This window comes from Microtus oregoni, unplaced genomic scaffold (genome assembly GCF_018167655.1).
Source record: "Microtus oregoni isolate MIOR12 unplaced genomic scaffold, Mior012 000006F_ref0000085, whole genome shotgun sequence".
In the NCBI taxonomy this organism is placed as follows: domain Eukaryota; kingdom Metazoa; phylum Chordata; class Mammalia; order Rodentia; family Cricetidae; genus Microtus; species Microtus oregoni.
Window position 1 is genome coordinate 41,409,413 of NW_024543065.1, and position 21,113 is coordinate 41,430,525.

At 41.0% G+C, this 21,113-nt stretch overlaps 1 protein-coding gene across 2 annotated transcripts; it reads right to left on the reverse strand.

Moving 5' to 3' along the window:
- Window positions 1-350: 350 nt before the first annotated feature.
- On the reverse strand, window positions 351-20,048 carry LOC121450155 (leukocyte-associated immunoglobulin-like receptor 1). Of its 2 annotated transcripts, XM_041654944.1 has the most exons (4): window positions 19,996-20,044; window positions 13,292-13,327; window positions 4,007-4,336; window positions 351-673 (listed from the first exon to the last, which is right to left on the reverse strand). In XM_041654944.1, exons 1-4 carry the CDS (start codon window positions 20,027-20,029, stop codon window positions 564-566), a joined length of 510 nt encoding a protein of 169 aa, XP_041510878.1. In that variant the 5' UTR covers window positions 20,030-20,044; the 3' UTR covers window positions 351-563. The 2 variants fall into 2 exon arrangements, with proteins under 2 accessions (XP_041510878.1, XP_041510879.1); XM_041654945.1 differs by lacking the exon at window positions 13,292-13,327 and having other exon boundaries at window positions 19,996-20,048.
- Between the last annotated feature and the right edge of the window lie 1,065 nt (window positions 20,049-21,113).

Here is a 21,113-nt window from a genome sequence, read left to right on the forward strand (position 1 = left end):
GGTGTCATTGTTTTTAACAGTTGGGTAATACACCATTACTTAAATGTACCACATTTTCTTTATTCATTCATTCATGTGTTGAGAGACATCCAAGAATGATATAGCTGTACCCTGAAGTAGATCGATTCCTAATTGTTCTGAGAAACTGCCACACTGATTTCCTAAGTGATTGTACAAGTTTGCACTCCCACAAGCAATGGAGGAGTCAAACACACAGGTTTTAAATAGTAAAATCCATATATAGCATGAACCTCACTTTATCTTTAAGGGCCAACATAGGCAGAAAGTTAATGGATGGAAAAAGAGCTAGAGGGCAAGAAAGACCCAGGAAGAAGGTGCAGAGAGGAGCCTGACTGTGTAATCATGTGTTTAATAAAATCATCAAGACAAATTTCTGACTCTAAATAAAGAATAGCATGTGTCATCAGAATTGGAGACTATTTTCTGACAACAGGGTCTAAATCCATGGAGCTCGTAGGCCAATATGGTTTTCTTGGACACAAAGATGAAACTCAGTCCCCTTGGTTGTATCCTCCTGGGGTTCTGGAGCTATCCATATACTTTTATTGGTTGTACCAAGCTTCTCCAATGATTGCCCCCAGGACCAGCAAGACTACCCCAGCCAGGGCCATGCGGACATCATTCCACACCTTGTAACTCTGGAGGGTAGGGCCTGAAAAGGAAAAGACAAGAGTGAGAAGTCATTCTCTGGTGAACAGGACCCAGCCTGAAATAGTAGTTATTGATACATTTGGGGGTTAGAAGGCATCATCACAGATGGCCCTTACCTGTGGGAGAACTGATTCTAAAAGAAAGCAGTCAATTTAACAATGTCTACCAGGACACAGAAAAAAAGGATGAAGGAGTGTGAAGCTTCTTCTTCCCTTTGGACTGATCTTAATAAACTGGCTCTCCATGCTTCTCACTCCTTTAACCAAAGATAGAGGTTGTAACCTTCAAATATCCCTATTATGAGCTGGGTCTCCTTTATCTGGAGACCCAAATGCACAGAGACTCTACTGGGCATGGGCTGATGGGAAGAGCTTTTGAACTGCCCAGTTTTAAAACATCAAGATAGATCTGAGAAAATTACTTTTCTTTTACAACCATGCTGCACCTCCGTTGGTCTCTTTATGGCACAGAACAAGAGCTCAGTGTATACAGCAGGGTAACCTTATAGTCTCACCCCAACCACTTTTTCACCCATCAATTCCTCCTTTTTCTTTTCTTAAAGAGTTTGTCTGCTTTCTCCCAGTGGACCTCATGTCCAAGATGTCTGAGGTCTCAGGGTTGTCACTAATGAGGTCTTCTTTTACTGAATCTCAGGGGTCTTTCACTGGGTCTCTGTCTAATGGTCTTCTGTCCCTTCTTTATCATTTTCCTCAAACCTGGAGATATTTCTCAATGGGTGAACTTTCATTTTGTCCTAGAGGTACAGGGATCTGTGAGCATCTTCTTCTGCCTATGTAGGCAGATGGCATCTCTCATTCAAGGAGCCCAGTGGTTCTCTACGCTTCTGGAGAATTGGAAAGTGGGGCTTCAGTTGACTGCTTCTCTCCCCTGCCTACCCTAACCATACCAAGGTGTTCTAGCCTAGCACCACCTGCAGAAGGCACTCCAATGGAGGTGCCAAGAATGGCCTCTCTTGACTTGGGAGCTACCTGTAATTGGTCCACATGCCAAGTGGCTAGAGGTTGGAGAAGAAAAGGTCAAAATGAATTATGCTTCACTTTTATAATCCACCCTTGCTCTCTACTCATTCCCTCTGCTTCCTTCCCTCCTTGCCTCCTTGCCTTTCTCTTTTCTTCCCTCCCTCCCTTCATCAGCCCCTTGCTACTTCTCTCAAAAAAGGAAACTGTTCTTATATGCAATTTCTGTCCTGCCTTCCCAGAAGCCTTGCTACTTGCACTAGCTGAATCAGTCTTCCTCATCAACTTAGACCATGTAACCCAAAAGGAGAGGAGCAGAGGAGGAGAGGAAAGGGGAGGAGAACTTGAGGGAATGGGATAGTCAAGATGGGGGAAGAACAGAGACAGCAAGGAAAGAGATATCTCAATTGAGGGACCCATTATGGGGCTAACAAGAAATTTGGCACTAGAGAAATTCCCAGGAATCATCACAAGGATGACCCCAGTTAAGACCCTAAGCAATAGTGGAGAAGATGCACAAACTAGCCTTGCCCTGTAGTCAGACTGATGACTATCTTAAATATCACCATAACTGATGAGATAGAAGCAGAGTCAGATACCTGCATTGGAACACTGGGCTGAGCTCCCAAAGTCCAGTCCAAGAGTGGCACTGGAGTGAGAATATGAGCAAAGAGGTCAAGACCATGATGGGGATACCCACTGAGACATCTTACCAGAGCTAATGGGTGCTCACCAACTCTGGCCGGAAAGGGAAGGATGGGTCCTTCTAACTAGGACCAAAATAGGCACTCTAAATGTGGGTGACAGTTGTATAGCTGAGGCAGACTCTGTGGTCACTTTCTGTGGGACCAGAATTTATCCCTACTGCTTATTCTGACTTTTTGGAACCCATTTTCTTTGAAAGGATACCTTGCTCAGCACAAATATAGCAGGGAGGATCTTGGTCCTTACTCAAAGCAATGTGCCTTACACTCTCTGAGAAGCGGATGGGGGTGGGAGTGGGGGAAAGGTGGAGAGAATGGAGTGAGAAATGGGATTGGTATGTAAAATGAAAAATGATAGTTTTTCTTTTAAAAATTAAACTAAATTAAAAAGAAATTTAAAAAATGTAATGAGGCTCAAACCACAAGAGGGCAGCATGGAGTCGTGGAAAACTGAGGTGCACGGCTTTGCTGCAGGAAATGCTTTTCTCCTGGAGTCTTCAGAGCTTGCTATCATTGACAAAGAACGTTTATTTTCTCCATATTTAAAATAGTAGGGTCTCTGGGCATGGTGGGGGTATGCCTTTAATCCCAGAACTCAGGAGGCAAAGGCAGAAGGAGCTCTTTGAGTCCAAGGCCAGCCTGGTTTATGTAACAAGTTTCAGGACTTCCAGAGTTATATATAGAGATCCTATCTCAAAATTAAACAACTAAAAAAACAAAAGAAGGAGGGTAAAAAAGAAGGAAGGAAGGAAGGAAGGAAGGAATCAAGGAAAAAATATTATTAATGACACCTTGATGGCTGGTTCCAAAATCAAGACATCAACCCAGCATATCACCTGTAATAAACTACAACACCAGCAATGAGGCAGGGTGAAGGATTGGGAGCTGATGAGGAGAGCTATGTAAGCCCCTTCTCTATCGTAAGTATTGATACAAAGGGGGTGATTGGCTCCATCACTCAGCCACAGACCATGGGAAAGACCTGAAATGACAGGACAGGGAAAACTGAAAACATGGCAGAGCCCCTCCAAAATCATCCTGTTAGATATTGGTCCTTCCTTCTATTCCTAACTCACTCACTCTGCTTGGCCTCACAGAATAAGCAATGAGCAGCTCCTGGTAAGATGTGGGAAGACATGGTCATGGACTAGAACATTTTCTGTATCCCGACTTCAGACATTTTGGGGCCCAACCTCACACAGGTTATTCCATATAAAAGAACCCACAAAAGAATAATCCAGGCCTGTCCACCAACCTTCTCTGGACCACATTACCTGCCTAGTGAGATGGTACCACTCCAGAAGAAATATATTCCTGCAGTCACCACAGGCTTGAACTCAGCAGGAAACCAGTATAAATCACAATGCCCAGTGAAAAAACATGTATCACCTTGAGAGAAGTCTACTCCCACAATTGATGGGGCTTAGTCAGTAAACAGTAATCAGGAACAACTCAGTGGTCTACCCGTAAGACTGTATCCATTCATTCATGGTGTTTGGTTAGACTAAAGCTCCTGAAATCTGGGGTTTAAGGATAAGACAAGATCTGTGCTGAAGGGGGTGATAAAAGGAAGCATTAGGATTAGGAAACAGCAGGGGAAGTTGAGGCAGGAGAGAGAAGTTAGGGTTAGAGTCAAGAGACCTAGAAACAAACCTGAGGTCACTCCTGGGACTGGGTCAGAAGTGTGGGTGACATCTTCACTGGTCACTTTCAGCTCCAGAGTCTTACTGCGTTGGGACCACTTAGATTCTTTTTCATAGAGACACTGATAAGATCCAGCAGTGTCTTCATTTACTGGGCCAAGATGGAATATAGCCTGTTTTTGAGAAGGCAAATCATTCTTCTTATTCATTATTGTTGTGCTTCCCTTCTCCAGGCAGAATGTATCATATTCTACAGGGCTTGTGCACACAAACTTTGCAGAATGTCCTTGGGGAATCTCAAGGCCTGGATCAGCCGAAATGGAAGGACTCAGCAGAGATTCTAGGAGAGAGAGAGAGCGAGCAGGAATCTCACTGCACACAGTGAGGACATTATCATAACACAAAACCAACTGACACACCCCATTTTGTACTCTTACCAAATTTAGAGTTCTCCATGATCATAGTGAAGCTTTATAATATCCCCACTATGAATGCCCACCACATGACATTAAAGAACCTAAGTCTGAGCATGTGGTGGGTCTAGCGATGATTCATCCAAAAAAATCTCAGAATGTCACAGACTGGACTTGTCTGCTACAGAGTCCACTGCCTTTCGGGGAACTGCTTTATTCCAGGGACCTGTGCTTTTTCTGCCTTTATCTCCACCTTCTTTCCAGGGTGTAATTGGGGCTTTAAAATCTCCCCTGCTTCAAACTGTCTGAATGTAAGGGCATCCCCATAAAACCACAGATAATTATACTTATGTCAAGAGACAAATTTAAAGTGCTAACACTTACCATGTTCAAGGTGATGTCTTGTATTTTGTGGAATAACTGGATCAAATTAATCATTATGGATAAACTCACAAACTTACCTTTTGTGACAAATTTATGAATGCATAGTTGCTAGCCATGCTGAGTAATTGACTTCCTGCCCTTATCCATGTGTAATGAGATTTTGTGCCCTTAGACAAACAGTTCCTAATCCTATCTCCTTTCTTCGCTTATTCTTCATATATTTTTAATATCTTGCTCATCTTCTAGGGATGCCTTCTATGTTTCTATGGTTTCACACATACAAGAAACACAGTATCTTCCATTTGAAGGCAAATTATGGGAGGGAGGACTGATTTGAGAGAATAATTGTCTGAGAAGGTGGCAGAAAGATTATGATGAATGTAAGGGGTGAGCATAGGAATCTCAAGAGACAGGTGAGATCAGAAGTGTACTCCCTGAAGTGACACAGAAGAGATACTTGCACTGAAACCCAAGAGACAGAAGTAAACTTCCTGCACCCAGCAGACAAGAACATGGAAAATCAAACATTGAACAAACTCAGAGGACACAGACCCTGTGCTTCAGGAATAGTTCAAGATTTCAAGCAGTTCAAGTGGGATATGCCAAGGATAGTTAAGTGCTGTTTGAAAAGGGAAATACATGTGTGGGGAAAATCTCATGCTAATTGGCTTGATCTGGTCCTTCTCCAGTACCAATTTATTTCAAAATTTGAAGTCAGACATAGTAAACACATGAAATTTTTGTCATTTTAAAAATTAAATTAAAATTTATCCTGTAAGACAGCCTGGAGTTAGTGGGTGTTTAATGAAAATGGAAGAATGTTGAAGAACCTAGAGACAAGAGAGCCTGATAGGAAAAGGAGATCAGGATGTTACTGGGGTAAGTCAAAGTCACCAACATTGTGGTCTGATTCTGTGTCAAAATAAACTATCGAGCCCAAGCTACATACTACCCACAGACAAAGCCTGACTTGCTCATCCATTATTCTAGCCTCTGACTAGTAAATATGGCTCTCAGCCCTCATCAAAGAAGTTAGCAGACATTTATGCAGAAAGGAAGAAAGACTTGAGGCTGGGTGTGGTGTTGCATGCATTTAATACCAACACTTAGAAGGCAGAAGTGGGTGTATCTCCATGTGTTCTATGCCAGCCTGGTCTACAGAGTGAGCTCCAGGCCAGTCATGGATACCTAGTGAGAATCTATCTCGAAACAAACAAACTAATTAAATTAAATAGCAGACTTACAAATTTAGTGGAAGGAACCAACAGGACCTGGTGACACATAATATATAGGAAGATAAAGAGGAAGATCAAGTATGAATTCTCATGTTCTGCCTTTGAGTACTGTCAATGCCTTGCCTAGGGGATCCTAAGAGAGATCTGGATTATGGGGAGAAATATCTCAGCTGTAGACTTGGTCATGCTGAATGAAATTGTCTTTGCAGACAGCTTATCACCCCCATGTTCTTCGCAGCATGATTCCAAGCAGAGAAGAGATAGAATCAATGGTACTGTCAGTCTAGATGAATAGCTAAAATGTGTTGCCAAACATATTAGAATAGTGGTCATCCTTTAAAAAGGAAATGATGCTGTTGATGGCAACTATTATGAATTTGGGGGTGTAAAATGAAATAAGCCATCACAGAATGACAAATTCCACAGACCCTCACTTATATATGGAATACAAAAGCATTCACCTCAGAGATAAACAGTATAAAAGAAGAATGACTGGTTACCTAAGGCTAGGGATAGGGTAGATGGAGACAGAGAAGATGCTCATCAAAGATATAAAATTCCATTTAGACAGGAGAAATACATTTCTCAAGATATACCATTTATGAGAATTTCTTTAAAAATTCATATAATGGATTCCTATTCCATCCAGATGGGTAAGTGTATGCTATACTGGGGTGGACTGTCCCGGAAGAAAGCACAGCCCCCCCAGCTCCTGCTGCAGGGGTTTCTTTATTACACATGACCCTGCCTCCCCCAAGCCTGCCCTATTGTCTCCAAGGTCCTTGGCCCAGGAACAGTTCTTGCTGCTGCACTAAGGCTATCCACCCAGAAGGGTGAGTGTCTGCCGGCCAGGCAGGCCAGAAGGTCCCTGCAAGGGAGTGCAGGGCACCTTCAGCTTCTGCTACAGGGTCTTCTGTGTTCCACTCAACCCCGTACTGCCCCCACGTTTGCCTTTTGTCTGCAGTGCCCTTGGACTAACAGGAGACCCTGTGTCTGTGCTGAGGAGTTCCATCCAGACAGAACAGTTCCTGCTCCTGCACTGAGGAGATCCACCCAGAGAGTCAGTCACAGCAAAAAATGGACCAAGACACCAAGACTATCCTGGCTCCATTTGAAGGAAGAGATGGGCAGGCACCAATGCAAGAATTCCTCCAACAACCTGAAAGGCAACATGACCTCACCCGAATCCAGGGATCATGAAACAAGAAGAATAATTGAACATCCTACTCCAGAAGAAAAAGAAGAAATCGACTTTAAATGGAACATTATGAAAATAATAGAGGAACTTAAACAGGAGGTGAAAAACTGCCATAAAGAAATGTAGATGACAAAAAAGGTAGAGGAAATTAATAAATCGCTCAAAGATTCCCAAGAAAAACAAGAAAAAGCAATCAAACAGGTAAGGGAAACAGTTCAAGACTTGAAAAATGAAATGGCAGTAATAAAGAAAACACAAACCAAGGGAAGGCTGGAAATGGAAAATCTGGGTAAATGAACAGGAACTACAGAGACAAGTATTACCAACAGAATACAAGAGATAGAAGAAAGAATCTCAGTCATTGAAGATACTATTGAAAAATAAACTCACTGATTAAAGAACAAAACAAATCCAACAAATTCTTAATACCAAACATCCAGGAAATCTGGAACACCATGAAAAGACCAAAACCTAAAAATAATAGGGGTAGAAGAAGGAGAAGAATTACAGCCCAATGGCCTAGAAAATATATTCAACAAAATTATAGAAGAAACCTTTCCATACGTAAAGAAGGATATTCCTATGAAGGTACAAGAAGCATACAGAATACCCAATAGACTGGATCAAAACAAGCATCCCCTTGATATATCATAATTAAAACACAAAACATACAGAATAAAGAACAAATATCAAGAGCTGCAAAGGAAAAAGGTCAAGTAACATATAAAGGTAAACCTATCCGAAATACACCTAACTTCTCAATGGGACCATGAAAGCCAGAGGTCTTGGGTAGATGTGCTGCAGACACTAAGAGGCCATGGATGCAAGCCCAGACTACTATAACCAGCAAAGCTTGCATTCACCATCAATGGAGAAAACAAGATATTCCAGGACAAAAAACATATTTAAATAATATGTTGCCACAAACCCAGCCTTACAGAAAATACTAAAAGGAAAATCACAAACCAAGGAAGCCAACAACACCCATAATAACACAAGCATCTGACAGCCCTTCACCAGCACAACTCAAAGAAGGGAAACACACAAACTCTACCACCAGAAAAATAACCAGAGTTAACAACCACTGGTCATTAATATCACTTAATATCAATGGACTCAATTCACCTATAAAAAGGCCAGGTTAAGAGAATGGATACGAAATCAGAATCTAACATTCTGCTGTTTATAAGAAACATACCTCAAACTCAAAGACAGACACTACCTTAGAGTAAAGGGTTGGGAAAAGGTTTTCCAATCAAATGATCGAAAGAAACAAGTGGGTGTGGCTATACTAATATCTAACAAAATTGATTTCGAACTAAAATCAGTCAGAAGAGATGGAGATCGACACTTTATACTCATAACAGGAACAATTCATCAGGAGGAAGTCTCTATCCTGAATATCTATGCCCCTAATATAAAAGCACCCACATATGTAAAAAATATTACTAGAACTCAAAGCACACATCAAACCTCAAACCCCACACTCTGATAGTAGGAGATTTCAACACTCTCACAAATGGACAGGACAACCAGACAGAAACTTAACAGAGAAATAAGAGAAATATCAGATGTAATGAAGCAAATGGACTTAATAGACATCTATAGAACATTCCACCCAAACAGAAAAGAATATACCTTCTTCTCAGCATCAAATGGAACCTTCTCAAAAATTGATCACATAATTGGTAGCAGGGCAAACATCCATAGATACAAAGAAATTGTAGTAACCACCTGTGTGCTATCAGATCACCATGAAATAACGTTAGAATTCAACAACAATTCTACCCCCAGAAAGCCTACAAACTCATGAAAATTGAACAGTCAACTACTGAACTACCCCTGGGTCAAGAAAGAAATAAAGAAGGAAATTAAAGTCTTCCTTGAATTCAATGAAAATAAAGACATATCATACTCAAACTATGGGACACTATGAAAGCAGTGCTAATAGGAAAATTTATAGCACTAAGTAGCCACATAAAGAAAACGGGGAAAACACACATTAGAGACTTAATGGCAGACCTGAAAGCTCTAGAAAAAAAGAAGCAGATTCAATAATCAAATTGAGCACTGAAATCAACAAAATAGAAACACAGAAAACAATCTAAAGAATCAATGAAACAAAAAGCTGGTTCCTGAAGAAAATCAACAAGATTGACAAACCCCTTTCCAAACTAATCAAATGGAGGAGAGAGAACACGCAAATTAACAAGATCAGAAATGAAAAGGGGGACATAACCACAGACACAGAGGAAATTCAGAGAATCATTAGATATTACTACAAAAGCTTATATGCCACACAATTGGAAAATGTGGAAGAAATGGACACTTTTTTTTAGGTAAGTATTATACACCAAAATTAAATCAAGACCAGGTGAACAGCTTGCATAGACCTGTAAGCCACAAGGAATTAGAGGCTGTCATCAGAAACCTCCCTACCATAAAAAGTCCTGGACCAGATAGTTTCAATGAAGAATTCTAGAAGAACTTCCAAGAGGAATACCTATACTTCTTAATGTGTTTCACAAAATAGACACAGAAGAGTCATTGCCAAACTCCTTTTATGAAGCTACCATCATCCTGATACCGAAACCACACAAAGACTTAACCAAGAAAAAGAATTACAGACCAATCTCACTCATGAACATCGATGCAAAAATTCTCAATAAAATACTTGCTAACTGAATTCAAGAACACATCCAAAAAATTATACATTATGATCAATTAGGCTTCATCCCATAGAGGCAGGGCTGGTTCAACATATAAAAATCAATCAATGTAACCCATCATATAAATAAACTGAAGAAGAAAACCATGCGATCATTTCATTAGATGCTGAAAAAGCATTTGACAAAATTCAACACCCCTTTATGATAAAGGTCTTAGAGAGATTAGGGATACAAGGTTCATTCCTGAATATAATAAAAGAAATATACAGCAAGCCAACAGCTAACATTAAATTAAATGGAGAGAAACTCAAAGCCGTCCCACTAAAATCAGGAACAAGACAAGGCTGTCCACTCTCTCCATACCTCTTCAATATAGTGCTTGAAGTTCTAACAATAGCAATAAGACAACATAAAGAAAGAAAGGGGATGTGAATTGGAAAGGAAGAAGTCAAACTTTCATTATTTGCAGATGATATGATAGTGTACATAAGCGACCCCCAAAACTCTACCAAAGAACTCCTACAGCTGATAAACATCTTCAGTAATGTGGCAGGATACAAGATCAACTCCAAAAAATCAGTCGCCCTCCTATACACAAAGTACAAAGAAGCAGAGAGGGAAATCAGAGAAACACAACCTTTCACAATGGCCACAAATAGTAAAAAGTATCTTGGGGTTACACTAACCAAGGAAGTGAAAGATCAATTTGACAAGAACTTTAAGTTTTTGAAGAAAGAAATTGAAGATGATAACAGAAAATGCTCTTGGATTGGGAGGACCAATATATTAAAATGGCAATTCTCCCAAAAGCATTCTATAGATTCATGCAATTCCCAACAAAATTCTTCACAGACCTTGAGAGAACAATAATCACCTTTATATGGAAAAACAAAAAACCCAGGATAGCTAAAACAATCCTATACAATAAAAGTACCTCCAGAGGCATTACCATTCCTGATTTCAAACTCTATTACAGAGATACAGTAATGAAAAGAGCTTGGTATTGGCACAAACACAGAGATGTTGACAGATAGAATCGAATCAAAGACACAGATATTAATCTACAAACCTAAGAACACCAGATTTTCGACAAAGGAGCTAAAATTATACAATGGAAGAAAGAAAGCATCTTTAACAAATGGTGCTGGCATACCTGGATGTCAACCTGTAGAAGAATTAAAATAGATCCATATCTATCACCATGCACAACTCAAGTCCAAATGGATTGAAGACCTCAATATTAATCTGACCACACTGAATCTGATAGAAGATAAAGTAGGAAGTAGTCTACAACACATGGGCACAGGAGACCACTTCCTACGTAGAACCCCAGCAACACAGACAATAAGAGCAAAAGTGAATAAATGGGATCTCCTGAAACTGAGAATCTTCTGTAAATCAAAGGACACTGTCATTAAGACAAAAAGGCAACCTACTGATTCGGAAAAGATCTTCACCAGCCCCACATCAAAGGTCTGATCTCCAAAATATATAAAGAACTCAAGAAACTAGACTTTAAAAATGCTAATTAACCCAATTAAAAATGGGGTACTGAACGGAACGGAGAATTCTCAACAGAAGATGTTCAAATGGCCAAAAGACAATTAAGGTCATGCTCAACATCCTTAGCAATCAGGGAAATGCAAATCAAAACAGCTCTGAGATACCATCTTACACCTGTCAGAATGGTTAAAATCAAAAACACCAATGGTAGCCTTTGCTGGAGAGGATGTGGAGTAAGGGGAACACTCAACCATTGTTGGTGGGAATGCAAACTTGGGCAACCACTTTGGAAATTAGTTTGGCAGTTTCTCAGGAAACTGGGAGTCAACCGACCACAGGACCCAGCAATTCCTCTCTTGGGAATATATCCAAGAGGCGCCGAATCATACTACAAAAGCATTTGTTCAAATATGTTCATAGCAGCATGATTTGTAATAGTCAGAACCTAGAAACAACCTAGGTGCCCCTCAATAGAAGAATGGATAGACAAGGTGTGGCACATATACACTTTAGAGTTCACTCAGCAGTAAAAAAACAATGACATCTTGAATTTTGCATGCAAATGGATGGAAATAGAAAATACTTTACTGAGATAACCCAGACACAAAAAATTGAATATGGTATGTACTCACTCATAAGTGGATCTAGCCATAATTAAAGGACATTGAACCTATAATTCTTGATCCTAGAGAAACTATATAAGAAGGTGAACCCAAAGAAAAACATATAGTTATCCTCCCGGATATTGGAAGTGGACAAGATTGCCAGACAAGGGTTGGGAGCATGGGGGTGGGGTGGAGATAAGGGGAAATAGGGAGAGAGAAGGGAGAAGGGGAGGATGTGGAGAGCTTGAGGGAATGGGTTGTTGGGATGGAGGAGGGGTGGATGTGGGAGCAGGGAAATAGATATCTTAATTAAGGGGGCCATTTTAAGGTTGGCAAGAAAATTGACCCTGAAAGGGTCCCCACGTGTCCAAGGAGATGTCACTAGATTGTTCCTTGGGCAGCAGAAGAGAGGGTGCCTGAACTGGCCTTATCCTGTAGCCACACTAATGAATATCTTGCATATCACCATAAAGCCTTCATCTGGCGATGGATGCAGATAGAGACAGAGACCCACATTGGAGCTCTGGACTGAGCTCCCAAGGTCCAAATGAGGAGCAGAAGGAGGGAGAACATGAGCAAAGAAGTCAAGACCATGAGGGGCGTGTCCACCCACTGAGATGGGGGGACTGATCTAATAGGAGATCACCAAGGCCAGTTGGACTGGAACTGATGGAGCATGTAATCAAACCAGACTCTCTGAATGTGGCTGACAGTGGAGGCTGACTGAGAAGCCAAGAACAATGGCACTGGGTTTTGATTCGACTGCATTGACAGGCATGGTGGGAGCCTAGCCTGTTTGGATGCTCACTTTCCTGGACCTGGGGGGGGGGTGGGAAGGACCTTGGACTTCCCATAAGTTAGAGAACACTGACTGCTCCTTGGCCTGGAGAGGGACGGGGAGGGAGATTGGGGGGAGGGGAGGTAAGTGGGAGGAGGGGGAAGTAAAAAATATCAATAAAAATTCCTATAATGGTAGATATATAACTTTTTCACAATAAAGATGATGATTTTCAAAGTTGAAGGACTTGAAACTTAGCCTAACTTAGTCATAGTATAATATAAACACACATCAAAACAGGAGATTGCATCCCATAAATATATTCCATTTTTAATTGTAAATTAAAAACACTTTTAACCAAGAAAACAAAGAAAGATATGTGGCAAAAGGGAGAGGTGAAGTCTGCATATTTGGGAGTGTTTATGATTACAGGGGATATTCAAGGATCTCCCCCCAGGTCTCCCAGGTGCACATGATCCTCTCCAAAGCCGAACTGAAGACATGACTCACCTTGCTGAGTATTAATTGTCCATCCCAGGCACAGCACTAAAAGAGAAAACCCATTAAGAAAGATCCTCACAACATGGCTTCTTTAGCAACGAGAATCTAGGAATGACTAGATATTGGTGGGGACATCCAGCCTCTCATGATTACCCAGTAATTCCTCTTCTATATTTATGTGATGTGGGATTACCCTCTGTATGCTGTGAATACAATTGCTGTTAATAAAGAAACTGTTTTGCGTCTGCACAGAACAGAGTAGAGATAGGCAGAGAAAACTAAAACTCAATGCTGGGAGAAGGAAGGTGGAGTCAGGAGATGCCATGTAGCCACCAGAGGGGAAAGGTATGAGCTGTCACCTGGAAACTTTCCAGTAGGCCACAAACCTCATGGTGAAATATAAAACAATAGAGATGGTTTAATTTAATATTTTAGAGCTTGCTAGGAATATGCTATAATGATTGGCCAAGTAGTAATTTAATTAATACAGTATCTGTATGGTTATTTCAGGAGTCTGGGTGGCTGAGAAATGAACAAGCAGCCTCCTATAACAAATTGACACACCAACATTGTTGAATATGTACTCATAAAACCTGGGAAAGCTTCAAAAGGACTCCTAGACACACACACACACACACACACACACACACACACACAAACAGAGTTTCATGCAACTTCTTGTTCTGATGGCTAAAAGCAAGCAGAGGCATGATTCCTTTAAGAGAGGTTTTCCTGATTCAGCAGTAGCAAAAAAACACCCTCAGTTTCAAAACAGCAGTTTCCTGGTTCACCAGCACTAATGGCTCTGACTCTTTCAGGAGGTCCAGCTATGACGCATTTCAATGGGGTCTGTGAGCAGAGTGCTACAACTGGCTTAATGGTAACATAGACCTGCTGTGTACCTAAAAATGGGGCTGTGAGCATGGCTCTCAGAGGCAGCAAACATGTCTCTGCCATGTTGAACTAGGCAGAGCAAGCAGGCAGGGTCATATTGATCCAACCCATGCCCACTTAGCATTTCAAAAGAAGAAGATCTGGTCAGAAAATAATTATATATACACAATAAAGACAGATTCAGATGAAAACACCTGTAAATGGGTACATTGTGTTTAAAAATGTATGTAGACTTGGAAGAAAGAAGAAAAAAATAGAGTTATAAAAAAGTAAATGTTTTTTTTTAAAATAAAACACAGTCTTTAAAGAGACAGATTAAACTTGTCAAAAAAGTAATAGAATAAGAAAAATGAGTCATGTAAAGATGGAATACACATAGAAAGTCTGAATTATGTATATTATTGTTTTTCCTTTACTTTTTTTTATTGTGAAACAGCTACATACAGAGAGATATTTCATTGTATGGACTGATAAACTAAGCCAACATATATATTTTAAATGTATCCTGACTTCAGAATTTGGGTCTAAAGATTTGTTGCTTTGAAAAAGAGGTTCTGCTTTTGTTTTTATAGAAGGTAAGAACCTGTGGATCAATTCCAGCCTAATGAGGTTGAATGGACCAAGAGGCCCTGAAAGGTTGCCATTAACACCCCCAAAATACTTCATCCAACAAAAAGCAGGAAGCAGTTTGGAGAAAAATATGCCCAAATTCCTGAATACTGTTTATAAATGTTTGTTTACATTTAAAGGGGGATATGCTATAGATATGAATAATTTGCTTTGGTATGGATCTTGATCAATTGATAAAAATTTAAGGTCAATTTTGTTATATCTATATTTCTGCTCTTAATTAAGGTATTGTGTCTGTACAGCTCATTTTAAAATGTAATGTATAATTAAGAAACATAGGTTCATAGAGAGTCATCTATAATAATCAAGTTTATAGACATGTTAGCTAGGTTTTCTAGATGTACAGAGATATATTTCAGATAGACAGGTATTTTTGAACAACTTCAAAGAGCTACAGAATATGGCATTTAAAATGTTTTAATAACTGAGACTTTTCATGACAATGAAACACATCTGCTCCTGGCAGCACCATTTACTTCAAGAGGTTGATGGGCATCAAAGAAGCTCCTTATAAATTTGGTTAGCCATTTGGGCAAGAAACTGCACTTGCCTGGACTGATTGATGTTATGCTGTATTAACTGGGCTTGCAGGACCCACAAAGAAATGACTGCTGAACTTGCCTAAAGGTGAGATTGTCTTTCAGGGTTTCTGCTTTATAAAAGAGTCTGCAAGGCATTCTGCAGGACACTGAAGAAAGTGGTTGACAAACTGCCAATATAGGCAGAACTGTCTTTGAAATTTCCTGCTTAAAGGAAAAGTCTGCTAGACACTATGGGCCTGTAGGCTGAAGGTTGGATGCCCCAATGATACAAAAGAACTTTGTGTGACTGTCTAGGCAGCAAGACGTCTCTGTCAATTCTAGAGTTTTGGAAGTTGCTTACAATGCACTTCCTGTTATTCTTCTGTTGTCTTTGATGAAGTTGAAGAATAGATAGTTATAATTATAGCTTTCCTTGGTTATTATAAAAGGTAAAGTAGATATAATCTTGCTTGATACCTGTTTTGTACATGTAATTTTACTATGTTAAAATTAAAACCTTCCGTTTTATTTAAACAAAACAGGAGAGGTGATGTGGAATTCCCCTCTGTATGCTGTGAATACCACTGGTTAATAAAGAAACTATTTGGGGCCTGTACAGGGAAGAATAGAGATAGGTGGGGGAAACTAAACTTAATGTGGGGAGAAATAAGGCAGAGACAGGAGATGCCATGTAGCCACCATAAGGGAATGATATGAGCTGCTAGCTGGAACCTTACTGTTAGGCCATAAGCCTCATGGTAAAATATAAAATAATAGAAATGGGTTAATTTAATATGTAAGAGCTTGCTAGGAATATGTTGTAGTGATTGGCCAAGCAGTGATTTAACTAATGTAGTTTTTGTGTGGTTATTTGAAGAGTATGAGCAGCTGGGAAATGAACAAGCAGCCTCCTACAACATTAATGTCAGAGTATAGTCCTCCTTCTTCTTGTGAAAGAACTCTTAAATATCCTTAAGGTAGAGAAAGAGACTTGGCATCCCAGCTACTCAACTGAGTTACATATTCAAGTATTACTTGGGCCACAAAGTGAGTTCAAAGTCAGCCTGAAAATCTTAGTGAGATAGTGTCTCAAAACCAAAAATAAAATGGGTTTAGTTCAGAGCCTAGCCCAGTTGTTTACTTCCTCTGGCAGATGAAAGGAGCAAATATAGAGACCCACAGTCAAACACTAGGTGGAGCTCAGAGAACCCCCAAGGAGAAGAAGGATTTCAGGAGCCTGAAGGGTTGAGGACACCAAGAGAATATGGCCCACAGAATCAACTAAGCAGGGCTCATAGGGCCTCACAGAGACTGAAGCAGAAGCCTCAGAACCTGGATGGGTCTGAATAGGCCCACTGTATATACATTACAGTTGCTTATCTTGGGGTTTTTGTGAAACTCCTAATATTAGGAGCTGATGTGCATCTGACTCTTTTGCCTGCCCTTAGGACTCTTTAATCCTACTAGGTTGTCTTGACAAGTCTTGATATGAGGGTTTGCTCCTAGTCTTATTGCATCTTGTTGTGCCATATTTGGTTGATATCCCTGTGAGAACTGCACTTTTCTGAAGGGACACTAAAGGAGCAGAAGATCTGGGGAAGACGGGTAGGTAGGAGAATTGAGAGTGATTGAAAAAAGAAACTTCTGTCAGGGTGTACTGTATGAAAGGCCCATAAATAAAATGAAACAATGAGAAAAAGTAAAATGAGGGCTGAATTGTATGGGAGAAAGTTTCATAAGGTCTCCACTCTTAGCTGAGAAGCTATTGAAAGTTGGTGGCTTCCGGGGAAGGAAGAGTCAATTTTCTCTAAGGGTGTGACCAGGGTCCAGTAGATATCCCCATGCTCTTGAGTATATGAGCAGCACAAATGATATTAACTGGATTATTGTTTGTAAAAAGTAGACACAAAGTAGAGGAGGGGAGGGAATTGGTGTGGTATTACAGGCAAAAAAGGGGATTAATATGATCAAAACATATTGTATGCACCTATGAAATTCTCAAAAAGGTATTTTAAATATATGTAATAGCAAAAATATATTCCTCATTATGCCCATGGATAAATGCATCCTGCACCCCTCATCTGAGAAACTTTCATTTGCAATTGATTGATATTAACATGTAATGGAGGAAGGTCATTGGTTAAAATATAAAGAAACTGCCTTGGCCCATTTTATTGGTTAGAACATAGGTGGGTTGAGTAAACAGAACAGAATGCTGGGAGGAAGAGGAAGTGAGTTCAGAGACACCATGCCCCCCTCTCCTGGGCAGACGCAATAGCTCGGCTCTCTGAGGCAGATGCAATGAACTCTGACCCAGGATGGACATAGGCTAGAATTTTCCTGGTAAGTGCACCTTGAGGTGCTACATAGATTATTAGAAATGGGTTAAGAGGCTGAAACTAATGGGCCAGGCAGTGTTTAAAAGAATACAATTTGTGTGTTGTTATTTCGGGGCATAAGCTAGCCAGGTGGCCTGGGTGCTGGGGATGCAGCCCCATCGCTCCTATTACAACAAACATGGAGACACATAACTAAACAAGGGGTAGAGACTAAGTTTGCAGAATGCTCAACCTTAAAAGGAGCTTACAAACCATACATCTCCTCCTCCAAGACTCAGAGGTCATTTAGGAAGAGGTGGTGCAATAAAGCACAAAAGCCAGAAGCAGGAGATGACTCGAGTGACTACAGGGTGTCCTGAACACAGAGGGCAGCTGCACATATTAACTCATAGCGTGCACAAGACCTGTGTAAAACCAAGCCAGACAAAATCCCATAAATGAAAGGAAATTTAGGCCAATTCTCCTTGTTTTAGCCTTGGAGCTGATGGGAATCCTGGCTGCTGGAAGAGGGAGAGTCAATTTTCTTTAAGAGTGTAGCTCCTGGAATCAGGCATTATGGAACACTCCGTTAGCATTTGAAAGGCAGAGGCAGGTGAATCTCTGTGAGTTCCTGATTTAGGCTGTACTCCACAGTGAGTTCTAGAACAGCCAGAGCTACACAGTAAGAGAGGGACAAAAAGTTAAGTGGGTCGGGAAGAGGGGTCAATCTTGGAAGCGTTCAGTATGAGTCAAGTAAGAAACTCTCAGGAACTCACAAAAGACAAATATAAGTTGATGCCCTTCAGTAGAAGAATGAATGAAGAAAGTGTGGAATATATACATATTAGAGTACTACTCAGCGGTACAAAACAATGACATCTTGAATTTTGCATGCAAATGGATGGAAATAGAAAACACTATCCTGAGTGAGGTAACCCAGACCCAAAAAGATGAACATGGGATCTACTCACTCATAACTGGTTTCTAGCCATAAATAAAGGACATTGAGCCTATAATTTGTGATCCTAGAAAAGCTAAATAAGAAAGTGAACCCAGAGAAAAACATAGTTATCCTCCTGGATATTGAAAGTAGACAAGATTGCTGGGCAAAAATTGGCAATTTGGGGGCGGGGTGGGATGGGGGTAAGGGGAGATGGGGAGAGACAAGTGAGAAGGGGAGGATGGGTGGGAGCTTGGGGGAATGGGATGGTTGGGATAAAGGAAGGGTGGATATGGGAACAGGGAAGTATATATCCTAATTAAGGGAGCCATCTTATGGTTGGCAAGAGACCTGACTCTAGAGGGGCTCCCAGGTGTCCTGGGAGATGTCCCCAGTTAGTTCCTTGGGCAGCTGAGGAGAGGGAACCTGAAATGACCCTATCCTATAGCCATACTGATGAATATCTTGCATATCACCATAGAACCTTCATCTGGCGACAGATGGAGATAGAGACAGAGACCCACATTGGAGCTCCCAAGGTCCAAATGAGGAGCAGAAGGAGGGAGAACATGAGCAAGGAAGTCAGGACCATGAGGGGTGCACCCACCCACTGAGACAGTGGGGCTGATCTATTGGGAGCTCACCAAGGTCAGCTGGACTGGAACTGAAAAACCCTGGGATAAAACTGGACTCTCTGAACATGGCGAAAAATGAGGGCTGATGAGAAGCCAAGGACAATGGCACTGGGTTTTGATCCTACTGCATGTACTGGCTCTGTGGGAGCCTAGCCTGTTTGGATGCTCACCTTCCTAGACCTGGATGGAGGGTGGAGGGCCTTGGACTTCCCACAGGGCAGGGAACCCTGACTGCTCTTTGGACTGGAGAGGGAGAGAGAAAGGAGTGGGGGGAGAGGGGAGAGGAGTAGAGGGAGGCGGAGGGAAATGGGAGGAGGGGAGGAGTCAGAAATTTTTTCAATAATAATAATAATAAAAGAACACACTATTTAAAAAGAATAAAAGAATTTCTGAACAAGCGTACTCAATAGCGTGTAACATCTGTGATCTTAAAAAATAAAAAGAGTATTTGGATTTAGGAGATACAATTCTGTGGTATTGTGCCTACCTAACATATTAGGCTCTGAGCTCAACCTCCAACACTGGGGCAAAAATGTTCTCAGATCATCTTCCCTTCCAAACAGGCTCTTTTTCACTCATTTAAAAGCTGAACTAGGCCACGTGCCCCATCTCTATTTCTAGCAATAAGTCTGTGGTGAAAACCCCAAGTAGGGGTCAGAGTGGAGAGAGTCTCCTCCCAGAGGGCTCCAGAATCTGGCTGGATTAAGGCCTGAGTGGGAAATACACTCCGTTCCCCAAATCACCTACCCCATCCCTCCAGTTGTCCCGGACTCACCGAGGGCCACCACCGTGGCAGAATGAAGTGACATGACTCAAGCTTCAGCAGTCTGACCCGGTCTGAAACTGAAGCCCTGCAGTGGACACAAGAGGCAGGATGTATGGGCTGGGGCTCATTACAAGGTTTCTCTATTAGTTTCCTCACATGAAGAGGAAGAGGTTTGTCCTCTGGGCTTTCCACTCTTTCCTTCAGTCACTGCCTCTTTGAGAAGGGTTCCGATTCTGAAAAATACAGCAGGCCTCTGAGTTTGGGTGCAATTGAATTCATTCCTCAACATATTTGTCTTGTTATAAATATGTGAGACACAGAAGTATAAGATTTACACATCAGTCCTTATTGTAGAAATAAATGACCCTTGATCTTTGGGATAGGCATTTCCTAATGTTTAAAATGGAAATCATAAAGCCTTCCCTGAATGTTAGATGTTATGGTCTTTGGAAGAGCTTAAACAGATACTTGACACATTAAATATGCCCTGCTACAAATAATGGCCTTTAGTATTAAATAATATTGGTGTGTGTGTGTGAGTGTGTGTGTGTGTGTGTGTGTGTGTGTGTGTGTTTCACAGTGTGTGTAGCAGTCAGAGGACAACTTGGCAAAGTTGGTTCTTTCATCCTACTATATAGGTCTTGGGGATGAAACTTGGGTTTTCAGGTTTGGGAGCAAGCATTTTTACCCACTGGGCAATCTCATTGACCCAGATGATATTTTTAAGATTTATTTTTATTTTATGTGCATTGGTGTCTCACCTGTCGATGTATCTGTGTGAGGGTGCTGCTTCCTCTGGTATTGGATTTGCAAACAGTTGTGACTTATCAGTTGGATTTTGGGAATTGAACCTGGGTCCTCTGGAAGAGCAGCTAGTGCTCTTAAACACTGAACCATTTCTCTGGCCTCAGATGATATTTTTAAAAGATAACAAATGTTGCCAGGAGTAGAGAAATTGGATCTTTTTCACGCTCTTAACAGGAACCCAGGGCCCCAACTGTTATGAGAAAAGCTGCCTCTGAGCGAATGAGTCAGAATAATTTTCGGGGACCTAAGGCCCTCCTTCCATGCCACTGGTGGAACAAAATGTGTAAATCAGAGGGAAGAAAGCTCTTCCTCTGTGGAAA